At 30.2% G+C, this 24,274-nt stretch overlaps 1 protein-coding gene across 1 annotated transcript in view; it reads left to right on the forward strand.

The window, feature by feature from the left end:
- Positions 1-23,993, forward strand: part of LOC130903962 (tyrosine-protein phosphatase 99A) — a 451,000-nt gene extending 427,007 nt beyond the window's left edge. The window contains exons 7-17 of the mRNA XM_057816426.1: positions 553-750; positions 2,193-2,470; positions 2,785-3,038; positions 5,359-5,639; positions 7,582-7,793; positions 9,668-9,799; positions 9,860-10,026; positions 10,114-10,408; positions 11,604-12,172; positions 16,361-16,650; positions 23,568-23,993. Coding sequence (XP_057672409.1) covers positions 553-750; positions 2,193-2,470; positions 2,785-3,038; positions 5,359-5,639; positions 7,582-7,793; positions 9,668-9,799; positions 9,860-10,026; positions 10,114-10,408; positions 11,604-12,172; positions 16,361-16,650; positions 23,568-23,617 — 2,726 coding nt within the window. The 3' untranslated portion in view covers positions 23,618-23,993. The remainder of the gene's footprint in view (positions 1-552; positions 751-2,192; positions 2,471-2,784; positions 3,039-5,358; positions 5,640-7,581; positions 7,794-9,667; positions 9,800-9,859; positions 10,027-10,113; positions 10,409-11,603; positions 12,173-16,360; positions 16,651-23,567) is intronic.
- Positions 23,994-24,274: the final 281 nt, after the last annotated feature.

Consider the following 24,274-nt stretch of genomic DNA (forward strand, 5'->3'; position numbering starts at 1 on the left):
ATATCGTCAAAATTCTCATTATTTGTATTGCTATCAATTATTTAAAACAAAAAAATATAATCGCAACAAAACAGGCTGATCCTTCACCATAGCAGAAAATTTAAATCAATATCCGATTATATTTTTAAAAGTGTGGACTCGGCAACAGTGTCTTGTCTCATGGCTCCCTTTTTGATCCCCTCCACTACGTGTTCTGTCACGGATATTGTTGGGTGGTGTTCTACATAATAAACATTAATGTTGGTTTCCTGTGAACTTTTAATTAATAAATTGATATGCGGTTGAAGTTATTTGTAAACATAAAATCTTATTTATAATGTATCGACCAAATGTAAATCATAGTGTAAAATGATTGTGAACTAATAATTAACGATCCCGGTGTGAATGTTTGTTCTGTAATGGGGATGGGCTATACCTTTGTTTATATTGTTTTTGCTATATGCGAAATATTCGCTCAAGATTCTACAACAGATTACTCAACTACTATTAATAATTTCGAATCAGATTATAAGAAAATTTTAAGCAATTCTAACAATAATGTAACTGTTACAGTCCCAGATAAGCCGAGAAACTTAACCATTTTGGACTATACTTCTAACAGCATATATTTACAATGGGCTAATCCTCTGAAAAAGAATGGAGTTATTGAGGGTTACAGAGTATATTACATGAATAACAACTTTACTGAAGTTCAACCTGATAAAATACCCTACAATGAACCATTAATTTACTACAATTTAACTAGACTGAGTAAGTATAAATTGTATTATTTCATTTATAAGCTTTTTCAGGAGACCTTTAAAAATGAAAAGTGAGGTAATCCTCAAATTATAACACATTCTGATCAACATTTATACAAAGTAAATGTCATATTTTACTAAAAACTAGACAGCTTATTTGACATCAATTTATTCTGAATATGATCATAATTTCATGTTGATATATTTTGTTAATGAAAGCCTCATAGTTCTATAAGATTCCTCTCCTTTATAAATCAATCAATTGAAAGTTCAGTAAAACATTGATAAACTAAACACGACCTCATTGAACTCATAACCTAAAAAAGCTATTGCTTCATTTCTATATGATAAATCTATTATCAATCTATTATTACCTGCAACCTAGGTGATACAATAGTTTTTAGATAGGGCCTTCATTTTAGAATTCTTAATTTTTCATTCATGTTCCATTTTTATTTATAAGAATGATTATAAGTGCTGTGTCAAATAATTCAATGAAGACCTGTCATTATTAGTATAATATAATATAATCATGGTATAATAATAGCAGGGTTTTATATTAGCAAATGATTTCTCAAAAAGTAGTATCTATTATAGAATACATTACAAATTATGCTTAATAATTGATTTCGAGTGCCAAATGTTGTCATTGTTTTATAACTCAAATGAATGTTTTGTATTTAGACTCAAAATACTTGAATTTTAGCCAAATTGCATTAAATCTATTTTATGAGCTAAACATATAGTTATGAAATTAAATTAGTCATGTTATTGAGTAGTATTTATAAAATATGTATTTTAGAAGATACATAATGTGTTGATACAAAAGTTTTTAATATAACATTTGTCAAGTGCAAAATATATACAATTTCACCTAATTTATATATCAGCCAACCCTTTAGTTCATTATAAAATTATCAAAAAAAAACAACAAAATGATTCAAAATCTAATACACAAAACCATCAATGTTTCACACATTTTATCTTAAAAGAATAACTTTATATTATCAATTTACTAAAAATAAAAAAGTGGTCTACAAAACTTCCATTCATTCAATTTTGGCTCAACCTTCATCGAGGAATCCTTCATTGTTGACATGTATATTAATTTATTCTGTAATTAAACACATTACCTATTGAATGTCACTATATATTTTATTGCTTATAACTTAGCTTAAGCATGAAATTAATAGTAATGAGAAAATTGCACATTATGACTTTCTTCTTTTTAAATTCATGCTCAACAATAATAATTTTCATTAAAATTGCAGGCTTATAACATTTTTTGTAAAAAATCAGTTAGTTAGATTTTTATATTTGTACAATATATGAAATTGTTCAGCATTTTTTAGTTTTAGTTTTTATGTAAAATATAAACAATTGAATAATGTTCAACCAATAAATAAAATACAAATTTATTCCATTATATATGTCAAGTTGTATTTTTTTTAGAACCTATGACTGAATACACAATTTTTGTGAAAGCTTTTACACAAAAGCATGAAGGCTACTCTTCAGACTCTCAAATAGCTGTTACAGATATAAGTGGCCCGAGCCCTCCAAAGATTCTAAACTTGTCTTGCCAGGCTAATGAGACCATTTACATACAGTGGGAGAGACCTTCTAGTTTTTACTACTCAATAGACTATTACTATGTATATATAAATTTAGGAAATACACTTTATGATAACATAACCATTCCAACTACTAAGGACCATTTAGAAACAACAGTAAGTATTGAATTTCAGTCTTCTGGCACAATGATTCCTTAAACATAGCAAATATTACATCATACTAAATACATGGTTTACTGCCCTTATTTCAATACTCACAATTATGCTATTTATCTTCTATCTCTGATGACAAAACTTGGTTATTAAAATGTGCTTCAGATATTGAGTGTTTTCTAGTGGTACTATGAATATCACCAATAATTCCAGAAATTCCAAATTTATAAATAGCCACTCTTGCACCTTCAGTTCAATATCAATTTGCTGTAATATTCCCAACCAATATTCCCAATATCATAGAAAAAATGTTTCAGTATACTCGAAAAAATGTTACTCCAAATGCAGACTACAAAATAGAAATCCAAGCTTCAACTAGAAGCAACCGAACACACCGACTGGTAATGGGAAAGATGTCAGTTCCATCACATATTTACATCTCTAGAAACTGTGATAAAGTTGTTGATTACTTGTCTCATACTACGAACGAACTAGGAGCTGGTATACTAGCAGGAGTTCTTTGTGCATCACTGGCTTTACTGGTAGCAGGCTTAGGATTTCTTATTTGGAGGTAAGTTTTTGTAAATAATTTTTCAGCATATAGCTTCTGATAATTGTTCTAAAAAGCAATAAGTTCTATTCTGCATAATATTTCACTTGATTATTATTATCTACAACCCTTTGAACGTAAAAAATTTATAAGCTTAGCTCAGATGATTGATTATACAACCATTTAAAATTAACTTTGGAAAGTATGTTAAATTGATAGATTTTTGGATCGTAGCTGTAATAGATAAATAATACTCTTTAATTAAGTACTATTTATCCTGTGGTAATACAATATTGAGGTTCCTCAACGAATATGTTCTGTGGAGAAAAGTAGGTATTCATTTAAATATTAAAATAACTTTTGAAGGTATAAATATAAAAGAAAGGGAATGTTTGTAGTTTCAGCACTTCTAGTGAGGTTCTTAAAAGTCCCATTATTTTAGTCAGCGGTTACAATCGTCATTTACTAATTGTGTCATCACAAATATATCTGTTAGTACACTTCTTACTAACACGGTTCCTTTTTTTATTAATCAAAATGTGCACAACGCGTATAGCAGTTATTTGCGGCAATGTTAATTAACTATAATATATTATTCTGTTGAATGAATCAAGGTATGCAAATCAGAATTTTAATATCTTTATTTAAAAAAAAATAAGAAAAACTTTGATCAGGCAAGAGCTTGAATAATCTAGATAAAATATGGAAATCTTGAATTCTATATAAGCATTTTAATAGATTTTTTGAATCTTGTATTGCCATCAATTTACTGCAAATGTAAAATGTTATTAACTGCTTGATTTCAGGTATTCTCTTAGCCGGCTTACACTTGGTAGGGGATTATATATAAAAAAAATACTCATTTATTTATTATTGATATTTATAAGTAAAATGATAGGTCCCTTTTTCCATGTTTTGTCTGTAAAGTCCCTTTTTTTGAAAAAGTTGTGTGCTAAAAGCCCTGTAGTTTGAAAGAACATTATAATTATAAAATTTGGAGAATATATTGAGGAAATTTCATTCTTGATCTCAAGAATTTGGATATGTTGGATATTTGTTAACCTTAGAATAATATGAATTCATGTTAAGTAAGGTGTTTTAAACTACATTGTGATATTCTTTTCTTGGAATTAGTATTTTTATTTAAAAACTAATTTCCAAATACTCTGTAGTAATTTTTAGTAGATCGGGGTAAAACAGTATATAATCAAAAAAATATATTTATTTGTCTTTTATATAATCCAAAATTCCAATATTTTAAAGAAACTAACGGAGTTTTTATGACATTACATTTGATATTTTTTTTGTATGAACGTTGTAGAATTTGTATTTCATATATTTATTTTATGTTGAATATCACATTTCTATTTGATATGTGATTTTAGTATTACTAAAAAAATATTAATCTCATATCTTAATATTATAGTTATGTAAAACTCAACTGCCACGATTCTATAATACAATTTATAACTGTCAATTGTATGTTTATATATTAAAATGAAGGCAAGGTGTGTGGTTTGAATTGATTCTCTCTGTTGCATTTTAATTTGTCAGCTTTATATGATTTTGATATTAGGACTCAAATACGAGCAACAAACTTCTTAATTAAGTTGGAGGAGCAGATCATCAAATCGTATAAATATAGTATAGAGGTTCCGCTCCGAGAGCGGAAATATAGAGCATATCGGCCCCAAATCCTTAACAGTGTGTTGCACCTGCTTACTAAAAGTAACAAATAAGGATAGTCATCATAATTACCACCTTATCAATGTCAATAGATACGGCAACAGTTTTAATCTTATCAGTTCTATGAACATATCCTTATCTTCTTATCTTAAAACAAAACAATCAATTAATCAGGGCTAATAAAATCGGTATTAGGCAGATAACATCCATTTATTATACATAAGTATAAAATGCAAGCAGTGAGAACGATATTGCAAAAAAACTTAATAGAGATATACGAAAGAATCAGGTAAATTTTACATATTCATATTTTTTGAATGAATAGGAAATAACTTGAAGCAATAAAAAATGTTTATTCAATATTATATCATTGGTATTTATGACGTGTTTTATGTTCATGACAAATTATTTCACGGATTAAGTTTTTTAACAGTGATTTTATATTTTCCTTACATTTAAATATCTATCGTTGTTATTATTTGTTGGATGTTCTCACAGAAGTCGAAAATTAATCTCACACCTGTTTTGGAAATGTTGAAAAGATTAAGGTAAAATAAAAATTGAAGATTCGATCGTAGGATTTTCAATTGTCTTTGGTATTTTAATACAATATTTCACTTTTAAAATACAGTTAATTATTTAATTTATTTTCCAGAAAATGTTTTCGTGCTCCATATTACTACTTAGACAATCCTCAATGCTCTGCTGCAGCTTTAGACTGGAATATTACCCCTGAACCTACTGCTGATTACACTGGACCAATACCAGTATCACTTTTCAGCAGGCACGTACAAGAACTACATGCTGATGGTGATATCGGATTCAGCAAAGAATATGAAAGCATTCAGAACGAAGCATCTAATGAAATTAACAGCTCTGAACATTCACAGCATCCAGACAACAAACCGAAGAATAGATATTTGAATATAATTGCTTGTAAGTATCACATTAAATCATTCTTGCAATTTGCATTGAATCTGTTGTCAGTGTAGATCAACATATTCTGTAAAGGCCGCTTGACATGATACAATACAAACGCAATATTTCTTGATCAAAAACATGCGCAGATGAAGTTCATCTGATTGTTCCATGCAAGATTTTGACATTGGTTTTGTGCCATTTTTGTTGCGTCCAAGTTGAAATCTGGTTACTTTTAGCTTAACAAATTAGCTGAATTTCGTGAAACTTTGCTTTGTTATTTTCATTGTTAAACTAGGTACAAAATGTTAGATAAAATTTGAGATTAGGGATTTGTTTACTTCTACTATTTACAGAGACTTGCGTGCAATTTCTTGTACATTGTATTGCATTATGTCAAGTGGCTTTAAGTTGTACATTTATGTTTGACTGAACTATCAATATTTTTAATCTTTTACTTGTAAAAACGTCATCACGACATTAAATCTATATACTTTATATTTGATTCAGGAGTTTATTACTGTTGGTAACTATAAACTTCTCTCCTATTGTTGTCACTTTGTCAAAGTGTCATAATGTCTTATGACCTTACATGTCCTGAACATTCTAAAATTATAAAACTTAACATTGTTATAATTGTTTAGGAAGAATATTTAAATTGTTTGACATCCCTTCTTTTAGTCACCACTATCTTTCAAACATATAATCAATGCCAAACAAATTTAATGAAAAGCAATTGCACAAGCTCTAGCAGAGTTTAGGAAAATACTTATAATCATTTTTCGGTTCAAAAAAGGTTTCTGGACAAAAAAAATTCAGTTCTTTGATATTGCAGAGTTGTGCAGATAGCCTTCTTTGCTTCATTCTCCTATATTATATTAATATTCCAAATTTACCATTGCTGTAACCTCCTAAATTATGGTACAGCTAACAGAACAAGAAATTGATAAATGAAACATTTTTCTATATATAAGAATAAAGTGATTAAACCTTTTATAGGTTAAGTTCTTACATTATTAAATAATCACGTTAAAAATTAAAAGCATAATAATTTTAATTACTACAAAATATTGAAATAAGTTAAATTTGAATCTTACTTACATTAAAATGATCTGGCAAAATCGTCAAAACGACCAACACTTCCAAACCATTTTTGTTATATATTTGAATTTCTTGGCATCATAAAAAACTTCAACAGGTATTTTAGTCGAGGTATTTTTACATCCTGGCGCAAAACTCGATTTATATACCATTTTTCAGATTAATCAAGCTTAATAATAACACTTATTTTAGAATAATTGACAGAATAACTGTCTTATTTACTCTATATCATATGTTAAGAGTTTATTATATATATATATATATATATATATATATATATATATATATATATATATATATATATATATATATATATATATACGTCATACAATAAGACGGCCGTACTGAAATGCTTAAACTACCTACAAAATTTTTGAATTTTCAATCAATTTTTTGTCTACAAATATTGAACAAAGAATAGAAAAAATATAATAGAAGTTGTATTTAGACTATCTAAAACTATTTTCTCTCAAACCATGCAAATACCCTATTGAGTAAACATGTTGGATACCGCATAATTTGACAATCTCTAAAAAAACTCATGCTGAAATACTTCAATCAATGTGCTTCAAAAGACGTCTATAAGATCGCGACAGGCGAAGAATCATGGGTTTATGCATATGAACCTGAAACTTAACAACAAACGACTGTATAAGACTAGTGTTTTCAATAAAAGCTCTTAGGTTGTTTCATTTTTTTCGGACATTCCCAAAATTATCGTCATATTACAAGCAATCTGCTCAAAACTTTGAACAAACATAAACCTAAATCACATGAACCACATTCAGTTTTTGAATTTATCACAAACAGATGGACAGAACTTTGTTTTATATGTAGTTATTATCACACTTGTTTGTAGACGATCACTCCCGTGTCCACTTATTGACAATGAAAGGCCAGAAGATTTCCACTTACATTAATGCTAATTACATCGATGGATTCCAAATGAACAGAGCGTACATTGGAACACAAGGACCTCTACCTTCAACTTTTGACTGTTTCTGGAGAATGGTGTGGGAACAAAGAGTTACCATTATTGTGATGATTACCAACCTGGTTGAAAGAGGACGGGTAAAATTGTATTTATTTCATTTAGTATAGAGCTATGCAATTTTTACGTGGTAACAAATTTTGTGCAACAATTGCTGCTTATATTATTTGATTCTTAATTTTAGGTTACCTTGAGCATAGAAATTAAGAAATTTCGACTATAACTCACGTAATTTACAAGTACAACACATACTAAAAGCCGAAAATTGAATTTCAGGCACACTCATCTAAATTAAGTGTATCTGATCCAAATTTATTACATGAATTGACATCTTTCAACATTCTGATAAACTTATATCTAATATTAAGTAATAATTTCTTGTCTATTGCTTCTTTTATTTTGTTACATCACCATTTAAATATATTCTTTACTTAACTGCTTTAATTGTTCCGTAGAGCAATTTAACCAACTGTCAAAATGAGTGTAATAATTGTTCCATACAGCAATCTAACGAACTGTCAAAATGAGCTAATACCCCTTTAAAAATAGCCGCCGTGGGGCAAGCAAATTATTTTGCCATAAGCTTCTGTGTGTAGATTTTCAGTTTTACTACGAAAGGCCTTCTTAAAGAAGCGCGAAATTTCCTCCCGTGAATTTGATGCTTTTTTTCCGACTATGCAGTGTTAGATGGCAAATAAAGTGTGAAAAACGGGTTTAACACACGATTTTAAATTTTATGTATGAACAGACTGAAAGTGGTCACAACTGCTTCCAGTACCCGTTGAAATTAAGGCCTGGCATAACAATATTTAGTTAGTTCGTTGATTTGAATCAAATATATGAGGTATAAAACACCTATAACTTTGAACATTCAGAGAGCACCTACAGGATTTCTAGTACATTCTTATTCGTTTACATTATCACTAAACAAATATATCACAGATCTAAGTTTTAATTATTCATTGAAAATTTCATTTAAGCTGGGAAGAATTTTGCTGTGTAGTAAACTGTAGTACTACTTTGAAAAGTGACCCTTAACTTCACTTTGTACTCAAGGGGGTGAAGATACAATTCTATTAGATGATATTGTTCCAGTTTCTACTGTCCTAATCAATCTCTGTCTCTCAATTGTACTGATTAATCAGTCTCTTTATATTTTTTATCTGTTTCTAATTGGAAATTTAGTGGATAAAGATCTACATTTTTTCATGGAATAAATAGATTATCTTCAATCATGAAAAAATATTTATGTCACAACTGTTTAAATGACGCCACAAGTTTTTTCGAAAAATAATATTTAAAAGAATATTGAATAAAATAGTATATACATATATTTTACTTGTTTTATTACTTACATTTATACGTACTAAAAAATCATCTTCACCGTTAATAAAATAGGTATAAAATATAGCACTATATAAACATATTTTATCACAGTCGTAGGCCAACTGCACCTGAAGTGTTTTTCTTTATAACTTTTAGTTGCCGCTGAATCATCACTTTGTAATCTTAAAAAATACTCACTCATGTTTGAAAAACTCAACATTTAATATTTATACTTGAACGCAACAGTTAAAAGTAAAGTCCAAAAAAACTACCTAATTTAGGCACAAAACAAACACAAGCGTTCTAAATTTTGTATTTTGCTTAAAAGCTTACTTGCTGATTGACTAAAAAAAATTCAGTTTCAGCTTTATTAGTCCCACTGAAATAGATCTAAAAGGTATCTATGAAGCCCTCACAACGCCATAAAACAATAAAAACAACTCTCACCACCAAAAAAAAATCAGGAAAACCTAACGCGGGTACATACAAGAAAAAGGATTATGCACCCCACGGCCACTATTCTGACGTAGATCAGCTGAATTCTTAGATTGCTCTATTTGAAATATGCAATTTATTTATCATCAATTGTAATATTTTTCATGCAATTCTTAATATTTGTTGTTTTCAGAGGAAATGTGATATGTACTGGCCAAAAGAAGGTTCTGAAACATATGGAGTCATTCAAGTTAAATTGGTTAAAGAAGATATTATGGCAACTTACACAGTTAGAACTCTTTCAATTCGCCACCTTAGAGTCAATGTAATTATATATAAGCTAATTAATTATGAAAGTAAAATATAAGACGGAAACATTTTCTAGGTTAAGAATAAGAAAAATTCACTTGCTGAGAAACTTGTTTATCAATATCACTATACCAACTGGCCAGATCATGGTACACCAGATCATCCATTGCCTGTCATCCATTTTGTAAAGAAGTCATCTGCAGCCAATTCACAGGATAGTGGACCAATTGTTGTACATTGCAGGTAGTTACTTATGGTAGAACTTGTTGTTATTCATTAATTTTGTTTTAGTAGATTTATGATTTTCACATTTTATATGAAAATTTGTAGCGCTGGAGTTGGAAGAACAGGAACCTATATTGTGTTAGACGCCATGCTTAGGCAAATTAGAGCCAGAGGGGAGGTCAATATTTTTGGATTCTTAAAACACATTCGTGCACAACGAAATTTTTTGGTACAGACAGAAGAACAATACATTTTTATTCATGATGCATTAGTGGAAGCTATTGAATGTGGAGAAACTAACATTTGCAGAGAAACTTTTCCTAGATACGTATCTGTTCTTCAAAATACTAATACTGATGAAAAAGATGAATTATGGAAACCTCTTGATGTCCAGTTCAGAGTAAGTATTGAATCATTACACTTCAACTTCTATTAATAGAAAATCTAAAATATTTTGGTAGATATTGAAAGAAGAGGAATATGAAAATTCAAAAGTTTTGATAGACAGATTTAAAAAATTAAAGAATTTTTGTTTCTAACGTATTCTAATCTGCTAGTAAATATTCAATTTCATTATTTCTTTCAAATTTGTCCCCACCATTCAGTGAAAAAAAATTAAATGAACTCACTCAGTCGTGTAAACCTAAATGGATGAAAATATTCCGTTCCATCCACATTCCATTTTTTTACAAATCATACAATATCAACACAAATTCTTCAGTTATTATAGGTGAATCATTTCATATCATAATAAATTTTCTCACATTATTTTCCTTTATTCACAGCTTGTCTTGTTTAGTTCTGATTTTACCATTTTTTCTTTAATATTCTATATTTTCAAATCAAATAACTGTATAATACAATTTCAATTCAATCTATAGTTATTTTCTGTATACATAGTGAAGTCATTTGTATAAAATCAATTTATTTTCTATTTGAATGTTTGTAAAGAGTTAAAAATAATTGAGACATGAACAGAACTTTATATACAACCTAAAACTCCTCAGCAAAAATAATGTATATTTTCTATGTTTAAAGCAAAAAAATTACAACATAAATGTGGAATTAAAACGAATATAAAGTGATAAACTTATTAATTTAAACAATTATTGTGAAAAATACAGATATTTAATAAAGAATGTGTGGGAAGTTTGATAAAATTTCTAAAAAACAATTAAAGGGGCTATTTTAATAGCACACAATTCCTCCTCTGATATCAATTATAGCTTAATAGTGTCTGGGCCTATTTCTGATTTCCTTTTGAACAAGAGTTTTTATATTTTAATGAATCTAAGAGATAGCTAATGCCTCAATCATGATACAGATTAATGAAGTTCATAAGCGACTATCACATCCCAAAGATGCTCTAAGTTGTCTGTTTATTGAAGCATTTTTCCCGGCTTTAGAAATCTTTGACTGTGCCATTTGTGAAAAGTTTTCTCCAGGCAATATAATAATTGCAGCCCGCTCTTTGGAGGCAAGATTATGATTGAGTGAATGTAGCATGTTTAATATAACAGTAAAAAGTATTGATAAGTTTATATATATATACTTGGTTATTACCATTAGTTTATTATCAATTTTTTTATTTACAGTTGGTTACAAGTTTTGTTTGCAAAGATTTTCATCTAGTCTCTGCTAACAAACCCGTAAACCAGCCAAAGAATAGATGCGCAGTTATTTTACCAGTTGAGAGCTCCCGAGTTCATTTAACTCCAAAACCCGGTGAAGATGGCTCTGATTACATAAACGCTAGTTGGCTCCAAGGTTTCCACAGTCTTCGCGAATTTATCATCACTCAACATCCATTTAAACACACTGTACATGATTTCTGGCAGATGATCTGGGATCACAGCGCTCATCTAATTGTAATGATTAGTTTTATTGACAATTCCGAATATGAAGTATTCTGGCCAGTAGGTGATGAAATTATAGAAACAGATACATACACTTGCAAACAAACTAATGAGGTTACCACATCTACATACTATTTGAGAGAATTTCTAATGAAATCTGTTCAGGATGATTATGAAATACCAGTAAAAATGCTTCACTGTTTAAATTGGCCTCATCAGGCCTCCTCCGTCAATGAGATGTACCATTTACCCAACTTTATCTTGGATATGCAGAAAATTCAGAATGGACCTATTGTTGTTGTTGATCGGTATGTAGATTTTAATGCGACGTTTTTAACAATAATTATCTATTAAAAATTTGTCAAATATATTGTAATGAAATATAACACAAGGATCACAGAGTATACTAAGCACAATAAAACTTTCATTTGTAATCATACAAAATTTAACAACAAAATTAACATATATAAATCCATGTGAAAAAATTACATATAATTGGGAACTGCTTGAATAAAATTAATTGAACAGAAAACTAATGATATTATATAGAGATGAAATATGTAAAAGTATTTATAGCAATACAGGAATCAACAGATTAATTTTTTGAAACATCTCAATTTTACATAATTTGGAACTTAAGGTTGAATCTTCTAGTAGCAAAAATTTGTAATACTGTGATTATAACAGAAAAGTGTGAAAATGTTTTTACGGGATACTTGAAACACACATAAAAGGCGACTGCAAAACTTATATAAGGGAGAAATCTGAAACAGACATGGATATTATACTTATTTTTATGAACAAAATAGAAAAACGACAAAAAATAGTCATTAAATAGAATAAGGATAAGAAGAATTGAATCAAAAGATAGTAGGACAAGAAGATTTGAGTCAAATAATAGAAAATAAACAAGAAGAAATGAGTCAAAATATAGAAAAAGGACAGGAAAAAATGAATCACATGATCAAAGACCTAGACAGAAATTATTGAAGAAAATATAGTTAAAAAGATTTGGAACAAATTAAAATTGAAATGAAAAACTTCAAGATGGAAATAAGAACAGAAGTAAAAGGCATCAATGAAGAGTTTTAAAAGGAAGTAGAGCATTCAAGAAACCAACAAGTACAATTGAGACAGGATGTGGAAAAGAGATCGAAGGTCTCAATTCTAAAAGTATAGATGAAGCAACAAGGAGGAAATAGCACAGAATTAAACAGAAGGATAGCAATTCAGCAGAAAGAGCTGGAAAAGAATATTGATGTTTAAATGAAAGCACTGTCGAGAATATTAAAGCTGAAAGAGAAATGAAGAAAAAAATGGATCAAAAAAGTGAAGAACTCAAAACTAAATAAAATTGGTGGAAGAAAAATTGTTGGATAACACAAACAAAAGGATACAATATATTGTGACGGGTGGCTCTAATGGTGCTACAAAATTCAATGAAAAATTGAAGCCCCATCATCCAAAAGTTGAATGGTACTTATGCAAGGAAACATTTGTAGATTTCGAAATATTCGAAAATCTGTTTTTGGAACAATATCAAAGTTTCACATGAAAAAAACTACTTTGGAAAATAGGATGAAAGGTAATAGTATGCATAATTACGCTTTACAACTATACGTCATTGTACAATACCTAGAACTAAAATTCAGAGAGGAGGGGATAGTAATGTTAGTTTCCAGACATTACAAACAAGAATCGCGGAAAAATAGCTATACAAAATATAAAAATATTCCAGCAACTCGCCGACTATCTCACTAGGATAGAAAGAAATTTAAGCCAGAATAATAATAAACATTGGGTCATAATATTAATATTAAAAGCAACATGAACAATATTAGAAATATACAAAACAAAAAGTGACGACAATAAAAACAGATACAGATTCAATGATTCAATTTTTCTAACTATCCCAATGAAAGATGTTTCTAAAATTATAATCGTAATAAAAATAGGTTTAATTCTAGTTATAATGATATGCACTCCGCTCGTTACTTAAATGACAACAATTATAATAGAAATTTTAATGGGGAAAATAGAAATATTCAAAATGGAAGAAATTCTAAAGACAATGTTTATGATGATGATTATATTCAAGGAGGCGAAAATTAATTTTAGAAAAAAAAGAAGCATATCAGTATGGTATTGATATAACTGAGAAAGATAAAAGTGATACGATCAATAAATTAGATAATTAAGAGAAAAAATAGAAGAATATAATCAATGGAATATAAATTAAAAAGGCAAAAATTCGAATGGAAAATATTATAATGTCGATGGAAATAATGAAATTGATGTGGAATATAATAGATATTTAATGGAATCAATATGGGATATGGAGAGTATGATTGGAATGGAAGTATTAATAAGTATAAATGCGAAATTGATTATTCATCGTCCATAAATTTATAGAAAAAAATATGAAATATAGTAAGAATAAAGAATTAATTATTCCAGAAGAAGGAAACAGCATTAAAAAAGAGAAAGAAGAAAGAACAAAAGAAGCGTAATTTAAAATCTAATCAAGGAATATAACAGATTAATAAATAATGAGCCCAGTTAGGCTCAGAATAAAATAATCATGAACTCAAAGTTATAGACAGGCAAAACTTTAAAATGGAAACATATCCTATACTTTATAAATACATATTGAATGTCAATCTAGTAATAAAACAACTAATAGAAGATGGCATAATCGATCATAGCACATCACCATATATAAACCCAACAGATATAGTAAAAAAGAAGGATTGTGTCATCAGAATATGGTTGGATGCCAGAAATTTAAATTCTCACACAATACCCCCACAAACGTAAAGGCATTTTTGGGGTGGATAATTTTTTGTTAATTCCACTACATAAAGAGAGCACAAAATACTGTGCTTTAAAAGTAGATGGGGTGGTTTATCAATTTGTATTAGGCTACGTAGATGATATCTTGATTTATTTAGAGAACGATGAAATACACGGAAACCATCTTAAGCAAGTATAGAACACATTGGATGGGAAAGTTTGGAATAAAACAAATAAAAAAATGCCAGTTCTACTTGGAAGAATTAACCTATATTGGTTATAAATTAGACAGAAGTAGTAGTATAGATCCATATAAGACAAACATGGAGTACAAACGACCTAACAATTTAAAGACTATCAGAGGTTTTCTTGTTATGTTGAATAATTTTAAGAGATTAATACCAAATCTTTCTAAGAAAGAAATTCCTCTTAAAGAACTATTGAAAAATAAAGTAAAATGGAAATGGGAGAAAATACAAGAAAAGACCTGAAACTCTATCATCCAGATTTCTGCAAAACTTGTATTTTAGGGTTGATACATTACTACAAATGTTTTGACACAAGATCACCACGAGGTAGAAGTTCCACTTTCATTTGTCTCCCGACTCATAAGGAAGCGTTACAGCTTTAGTGAACTTGAATTAGCAAATATAATCTTTTGTGTGGAAAAATTAAAATACTCCTTTACTGGATAATAACTTTATAATACACACAGATAATCAAGCACTAATAACAATACTCTAGAATAAGTATAATAATGCAAGAATAGATAGATGGGCATTACTTTTATCAAAGTATTCATTTGAAATCAAATATGTACCAGCAATGAATATAGTGCCAGATGCAATTACAATAATGGATGGTAATAAAATTTTATAAAATAGATTTAAATATAATGAAAAAAGAAACAGGTGTACTTTTAGTAGAGGCAATGAAAAGAGGTCTTGCAGAAAACGAAAATAAAAAAATATGGAGTAACTTACAAATTAGTCAATGGAAAGAGAATTATATGTAATAAACACAAACAAAAATAATAGAAGAAGAGATACACATAAATAACAATCAAATAGTTACAAGAATTACATATAATGTTCCAGGAAAATTACATCAGCAAAAAGACAAAAAATGGAGGTAATGAAAATAATGAAAACCTACCGATATTTTTCATGGCAAAAACATCATTAGAGACAGTTGCCATTGATTTTGTGTGAAATTTAGGGAATCGGCATATCCTAGTGGTTACAGACGTTTTTTAGAAATATACAGCCTCTGTAAAAACGAATGCATTATAAAATTTTTATACATTCTGCTAAGACCCCCGGAGACAGTGTCTCATTGCCTGTGAATCATAAAATACCGGAATATAATAAGCAGTCAAGTGAAATAATTAATCCAGTGTCGCTGCACTGTTAATTTACATAAAAATAGAGTAGTTAGAAATACAGTGTGACAAAATTAAAACACTACAATTTGTTGTTATTTCATATTGTCAATATTATTACATAACGATTGACGTTCAACGTTTTCTCGGCTAATAAGTCGAACATTACAATATATTAACATATTAAAACATATTAAAAAATTAATTTTCTGGCGGTTCAATAATTGTTGTTTGTCAACCAGCTTTTTGAACTATTTTTGCATAGTCAAATACTGTGTGTATAGTATACAATATGAGTATACAATAAGTAATTTTTTTCTAGTTTTGGAGGTACTGAAGCTGCAACCTTCTGTGCTTTGACCACCTTGAAGAAACACTTGATCTATGACAACAAAGTTGATGTGTATATGTATGCTAAATTATACCACAATAAAAGACCTGGAATTTGGATATCTAGTGATGACTACATGCGGCTTCATCTCTGTGTACAATCACTATGCAACCCTCCAGAACCAGGAATAACAGAAGTAACTCCCGACTTATATGCAATGGCCAATGGAACCATTAACAATGGATCAGTATCTACAGATTGTATCCGAATACCTCCAGAAGGTATGGAAGCAGATTCTGCTGTCCTTTAAAATGCTTTTACCATCTGTTTTCTCATACTTCATGTGTAGATTTGTAATATTAAACTGTCCATTGAGTGTATAAGTCTTCAGTGTCTGCTGTTTGAAAATCAATATGTTCCTAAATTGGATCAAACTATACTCATATATTATTAAATATTGCTATAGTGCGCATACAAATTTCTGTTAATATTTATATTATCCATTATATAACATATTTATTATTATTCACTTATGTTTTAGAAAATTCAAGCTGAAGTGTAATTTCAAAATAATATCATAAACATGAGTACATTTTTAAAGTTTCAAAATTTATATAATTTTTATTATAGGAATGGTTTGGTCAAAAACAGAATTTATATATAATTTCATGGTTGCAAGGTGCCGGAGTTTGTCATTTTTTTCTTTTGCTGGGATTGATTATCAGTTTTTTTCTAATCCTTTATATAAGATAATATCAAAGAATAAAATTTACCAATACTGTATAAATGTAATAATACCTTTCTAGGGTGACCTGCCCAGTAAATGAACAGTTAGCAGAAGCTACTACCCTTTTCCCACTTCAAAAATTCGTTTCAAGGTCCAAATGCGACCAAATCTTTTTAAAAACTACTCTTTAGAATCAAGCAGTTCATCCTCTTGTCAGGAAAAAAAATCGGGTCTTAATATTAGTTAGAACTGAATTTATACCCATTTGAATGAGAAAACAAAAATTTGTTAGTAATTGAACAAAATCTTCGCTCCCAATGAACACCTCCCTCCATAAATGAACACTCAAAAAACTGTGGATTTTTCGCAAATAATCATCTGTTCTGCCTATTTATAAGGGTTTAAAAGCTGACTATGGTGCCTCATTCAGATTTATGATGAAATTTATTGGCCATTGGACTCCGCTGACCAGGTGCCTTCATTATTTTTTTACATTCTAGTCAAAATAAGTAACTGGTAAAAATTACTTTTTTAACGTGGTGGTGATCCAGGCAGGTAGGTAGGTATGCGAAAATCATAGAAGGTATCTAGGCAGGTAGGTACCCGGTTCGTTAAGAATGAACCACGCACCTACCTAGATAAGAAAGAAAAAGAGTAGTTTGGAACTTTTATTTATTTTTTTTTAACGTGAACAAAAAATGCTGTAGTAACTAGAAAGTTTCAAACTTGGTAACAGGTCGAGCTTCAAGCAAGGTAGGGAGGTAGTTATGTCCTTATAGGTAAATCATATTTCAATTCAAGGCACTGAGGAAGGCACTTTTGACGTTTTTTTAGTTTCTTAGCTTCTTTTCTTCGGCGATTCTTTCTTTTCTCTTTTCTTCTCTGATCTTGGCCCGTTCCTTCTTTTCTTCCTCCTTTTTCTTCTTTTGCCTTGAGTTTTTTGGCTTCATTTTCTCGCCATTCTGTTGAGGTAATGCAGAATGGGACAGAAGAACTTCTTCTCTGGCTGGATGAAGGATTGGCCTGCTGTTGGGGGAGCTGGAGAACCTCAGCTGGTCGAGGGCTGGACCGTCTTTGCTCTGTTGATGTTTCAACTCCTCGTTGACTAGAATCATCATCAGGTGCAGCCACGTCTTCTACTTCATTCCCATTCTTCAACTTCATTTTCATTATCACAGTCATCATTTTTTCCATTGTTTCATCTTCATTAATTAAGCAAATACTTGGAATTTCAGGTGAAATGGTTTTCTTCAAAACATCATTCTTCTTCATTTCATCAGTCTTTTTCATATCACATTTTGTCGGGTTAATAACTTCTACTGCTGAAGGACTAGTTATTTGGTAATCAGGCATAATCATGGTCGACAAATCCCTTACTGCATCCTCCAAGCTATCAAGGCCTGCAAAAAGGTCCTCGTCGCACATGTCCGAGTAGACCCGGTCTACTTGTAGTGGTTCAATTCCAATGGAAGAAGTCTCAGCCTGGGCGAGGGAGTTAAGTTCGGTTGCGTGTGGTTCTGCCTCAGTGGTCTTGAAGTAATATGTTTTCTTCTCTAAGAAGAGGGATTTCTGGGGCACAGTTTCATTGGTACCCTCGGTTACATGCTGATGATATCGTTTTAAATCTTCTTCGGAAATTGAGTGTTCAATCACTTTTTTGTGGTCATATAATCATCAATACTTGGTTTATATGGAGGAGCCGAAGAACCCTCATGACTGTTCTTCAAACTTTGCTCTTCTCGAGTGATCTCCGCCTCACGTTCGGGAATGCATTTTGAATAATCAATTGCGTTTTCATCTATTGGGTATAGGCCACATGTTCTAAATGCTGTCTTCATGACATCAGAGGAAACACCGTCAAATGTATTCTTGAATATTCCTGCAAAATTTTGCTTAGTTATCGGAATTCTCTGTCTTTTGTACTTCCTCACTTCCTCCCTCCACTTGACTTTAAGGGGCCGGAAAAGGCCAACATCGCAGGGCTGGATGATATGGGTCGCATTTGGGGGTAAGCAATAAATGAGAATGCCATTTCGAACGCAATACTCAGCCAGCTCCATGTACAGATGGCTTTTATCGCCATCAAGAAATAAAACAAGAAAGATGTCATTCCTTTCCAACCAACGCTACAGTAATGTAGGCGAGAAAGGTGTCGGATACCATCCAACCAGAATCAGACCGACCCCATCCCCAGTTTTCAGGAAGGTTTTGCAGGATGGCCGTTGGGACCCTCTTGTAAGGATACACCACAATTGGGGGTAAAGCTGTGCCATTCGCGCAATAGGCACACAGGACAGTGATGGATTCTTTTTCGCTGCCCTGTTTGATTTCGTACAAGTTCTTGAATCCTTTGGGGCCCAAAACCTTACCCGTATTAGGGCAGGTTTGGCACCCAGTCTCGTCACAATTAAAAATACGGCTTGGATCGTCAAAAACGTCTAAACAATCGTTATCAGCAAAGTACTGGCGGAGTTGGCTGAACCAGTACATAATTGATCCCTTTGAAACCAGGGCTCTTGCCTTCGAGATAAATTCAGTATTTAGTTTGTCCACATTCGGATGGCGCTTGAGAAAACTCTTCAACCATTTGGAGCCTTGAACATATTTTGTCGAGGACATTTTTTTAGGACGGCCTGAATCGAGTCTTTAATGTCCTCACCGTGTAAAGGGAATCCCAAAAACGACCGTTCATTCACTGGAAAATAGTGACTTTGTGTGCTAGTAGTTGAACACCTTCCCAATTGCAGACGCTTTGAAGCTTTGAGAAGGTTAAAAGGCAACATTAAATTTGAATTAGCTCTTTCAAAGTAATGCCCTTGATTAGCAGTACCCTAACGTTGAATCCTTGACCAGAACCATTTGTACTCATCCATGCTTTTTCAATGTCAGTGTCACAATGTTCCTGTTCTTTATTTTCTTTTTTGGCGGCCAAAAACTGGCGTATTAGAAGCGACTAGTACCATCATAAAGAAGAGAGTCTTCAGCCCATTTCCAGGTCGGTCTTTCTCTTCATTTCACAAACGTTTGGTGTATAATTTGAAGTTTAAAATTCTCCTTGGAACGAAGTCTAATGACCTCGCAGTCATAGAAAACAATGACTAGCCTTTTCATGCCTCTTTAACATCGCTCTTTCACCACATTTAAACAGTATTCTAAGTTTCTATATCATAACCATGACCAAGATTTTAACATTTCTCGGAGTTTTTTTCCAACTTGAGATTTGATGTTAATGAGATATTTAAGATTCATGTATAACAGGCCCTGCAACATGATCTCATTAAATCGGAAATGATAGCCAACTGAGTATGAAATGAGTTTTATCGCTGCTTTAATCAACACAAGAAATTTTGTAATTGTTGATGATTCAAACATTTTAATATGGAAATTTAGAGATTGAAAAAATGTTAATGAACACATCTCTTGGCAGCTGTATTGACTAATAAAAAATGCTGGTGGTCAACTCTGAGACAACTGATACGAGGAGATGTGAAATATACATATTAGAAAAGTAATCAAAATATTTCTAGGGGGTATATAATGTGAGACTTGTAGAACTTAGTTATTACTTAGTAAGATCTAATTTAGGAACAGTTTGTATGACACGGTAATTCTTTTAATGTTACCCATTATGATTTGTTTTGTTCGTTAATTTTTTTATTTGCGTTTTTTAAGTAATTGGCCAACATCTTGGTTGATTGAAATCAATCTAGATAATATTAATTATCTACTTTAAGTAGTTATGATTTTAACAAACCAATTTAACTCTTAGTAGTGCAGTGTATTTTTGCATTAAAATACAGTTATAGGGATAATGCACATTTTTGATAATTTGTTGGTCAAAATAATACAGTATCATGCACTTGATATTTTACATTATGTGGCATGTTATGTCCTTCTCATTGCTTTTTAAAACACTTTGGAACCGTCGTGTTAAATTAAATCAAATTAATCGTATTTTTTCGTATGTACATTGAACAGAGTATCAACAGAAGAGATACACATTGTGTTTAACACTTTCAAATGTGCTATTCTCTTACTTTATTTTTAAATGTAGCATATGTTCGCAGCTTGCCTCATTTTAGAAGATAGGTTTTCACTTGTGTCACAACAATAATTTTATGAAAAATTTGACGTGTTAACATTGCATAAGAATGTTCAATTGGAAAAAATGTTGATGCAATATAGTTACATAAAGTTGATTGGTTAACGTAAATAATAAAAATCATTGTGGTATGTTATGGCATTTATGCATGTCTCTGGACTCCTTTGTCGTTGTCTCATAATTATATATACTGTAGACTGGTGTTCTATGCATCCAGTTTATAGGCCTTTTGATAATATCTTTTTTAATTTGAATTGAATTTGTCCACATTCAACTGTGGACAAATTTGAGCCTTTTTAGATCAACATATTCAAATAAAGCATCAATGAATTTTTATTTATTTCAAAATTTGGCGAAATCACCTTTAAATCGGTGAAACTAAAACCACAACATAAAAATATTCTTTTTCTGGAAACTACTAACTGCATATTTCTACTGAGATGAAGATAGTTTTTTGCAAAAGTACCACTTGAATTAATACGTTTGCTTAGTAACAAGTAACATCCATCTTAAATCCAGAAAAATATACTTAAAAGTGCAAAACCGAAACAAATTCGTAATAAAGTTAACTTTTTTTTTAGGCACGCTAGAACAATATCTTATATTTTAATGTCTAATGAGTAAACAATATCAAAGCCTGCAAAATAATAGTATCTCTTCCATAGTATTTTTTCGTCTTGTTTTTCTTCTTCCATTTCAATTTCGTCTTTTAACTGTTTACTGGCTATCTTATCTTTGATGAAATCTGCAGAGGAAATAGATTTACCAGGCAAAATTTTAATCATCTTTATGAATTTTCTCTGAACTAAGATGCTAGACATTTTGGTTTATTCTACTATTTGGTACTTCTCGTTTCACAGTGTAATTCCACATGCCCTAAAAGCATCGGCAATATTTTATTTCTCGCTTAATTCAATATCTTTTACTAGCTTGTTTAACAACGATTGAAAAGTGCATTTATTCAGAGATGTTTCTCGAGGGTTCCGAAGTTTATAGGTAAATAGAATTCTTCTCCCTTTTTTAAATGGTGCATAATACCAAACATTCAATGGTTAATATAAGTGTATAGAATGAGGCGGTAAAAAGACAAATTTTATATTCAATCTGACTTGCTTCTATTATAACATGCCCCAGCTATTCCTCATAATGCCCATTGATCAACATTAGACGGGAAAAACTCGCAATTATCAGTAGATATGGCAGATTTTATTGTATTGTTCAGTCTTTCTGGGTAGTTTCTGCTTTGTTTGAAATTAAATCGTGATGAAATAAGGTAATATGATGCATTTGTTTCGTCGTAGTTAACAATATTTCAAAGAGGGAATTCTTTTAAAATTTTTACTAGATTTTCATAATACAGTGTTATTTATTCTTCTTTTTTATTAGCTCTCGCTGATTTTATGTTTCTCCCACCTTTCCCATACGCCGTTAATTATTATATTATATATAAGACCTTCGTTTAGCGTGATTTCTTTGTAATTTTCATAAGGACGTTAACTATGAGTTTTCTTATAAATTTGTTTCATTTAGATTATTATTATCCCCATCACATAGCTCTTTTTGAAAATATGCTCCAAGTAACATATGATTTTTTTTATAATCTATTAACAATATTTAACTTGGTTAGGTTAGAAAACTTGGTTCTCGATTAGTTATGCAATAAACCGCCCAAATAAAATTGAATATCAAGATAAAAATTGAGCTTCTCACTTACTGCAACCACATCTAAATTGATACTGCATTCATGTTATAACGTAATATATTTCTTCATCGAACTAATTCTTATATTTGCCTTGAGAACACCATGGTGTCGAGTGATTCAGTAACAAAACTCAAATATTGTCAAATACTTAGCTATAATTGAAAAAAAATTTTGAGTATATAGCATTACAAATAAAATGTTTCTAGCTCACTGACATGTATTACCAGTGACAACTTTAGTTGATTGTCTTTAATAAAAAAGAATCTGAAAGCGAAGCAAAATATTTAGGTGTCAAAAAAAAATATTTTAATCATGAAATAAAAAATCAATAGAAATGTAGAGCACAAATATTTTGAAAACAACCAAATTAATATACTATTATGGTGAAAGTATTGAACATACCAATTCTATTGAGTTAACATGTAGTTTGCATTTGTCTCATCACTGATGGATTTTTCTGTTTTATTTGGCAATAAAAAATAGAACTTCGCTACCGTAAATGCCACAGCAGTAACCACTAAAATGTATCCATTTTTCACACTTTAAATGTTTGAATAAATAGGCTATAAGAGAATTTGTGCTTTCTGTTTGTATTCTGCAATGTTAACATTCAAAAACAACTAATATAGAACAAGGTTGATGTTTATCCTTATTATTTGATTTACAGAAGCTCTTCTTGATACTATGGATCTTTTGAACGATAAAAGGATTTATTAATTGTGATAGCTGATATTTGAAGTTAACATATGGTAATACGAGCAACAAAACTGTGGTTTAATGTTTGCTTTGGATTTAATGTTGATATTTAAAGCTAGAACTTACATGTGAATTATTTTCTGAATATTTTAATTTATCCATACACTTAGGTAATTGTGATTTTTACAATATATTTATTTATTTACTTGTATTAAACTTATTTTTATGTATTTTTTTCATATTTATACATTATTTGTAAGTTTGCTTTTTTAATTTACTACAATCAAATTCAGATTTCACTTACCTGTCCATGTTTACACCCTATTGTTTTTAAAAATGCATTCATATTTATGTTTTATGTCTTGACATTAAATAATTTATCATAAAATATCTGTGATATTAAGCATTTATAATTTAAATAATTCTGGTACATTACAGAGCTGCTTAAATACTAATACTACATATTTTAGTATAAAAAAACATTCCAACTCCTTGTATATAAAACATGTTTTATAGTTGATATATGTAATCGACATGAAACTTGTTTTTTGCAGAAAATAAAAATATAAAATGCCTATAAATAATAACAATTTTGGTTTATGGACCATACTGAACTTGGTATAACTGAAAATATTTTAAGTCCACATTTCCAACTGTGGATCTTCTTGAAATTGTATA

The sequence above is a fragment of the Diorhabda carinulata genome, chromosome 1 (genome assembly GCF_026250575.1).
Source record: "Diorhabda carinulata isolate Delta chromosome 1, icDioCari1.1, whole genome shotgun sequence".
In the NCBI taxonomy this organism is placed as follows: Eukaryota; Metazoa; Arthropoda; class Insecta; order Coleoptera; family Chrysomelidae; genus Diorhabda; species Diorhabda carinulata.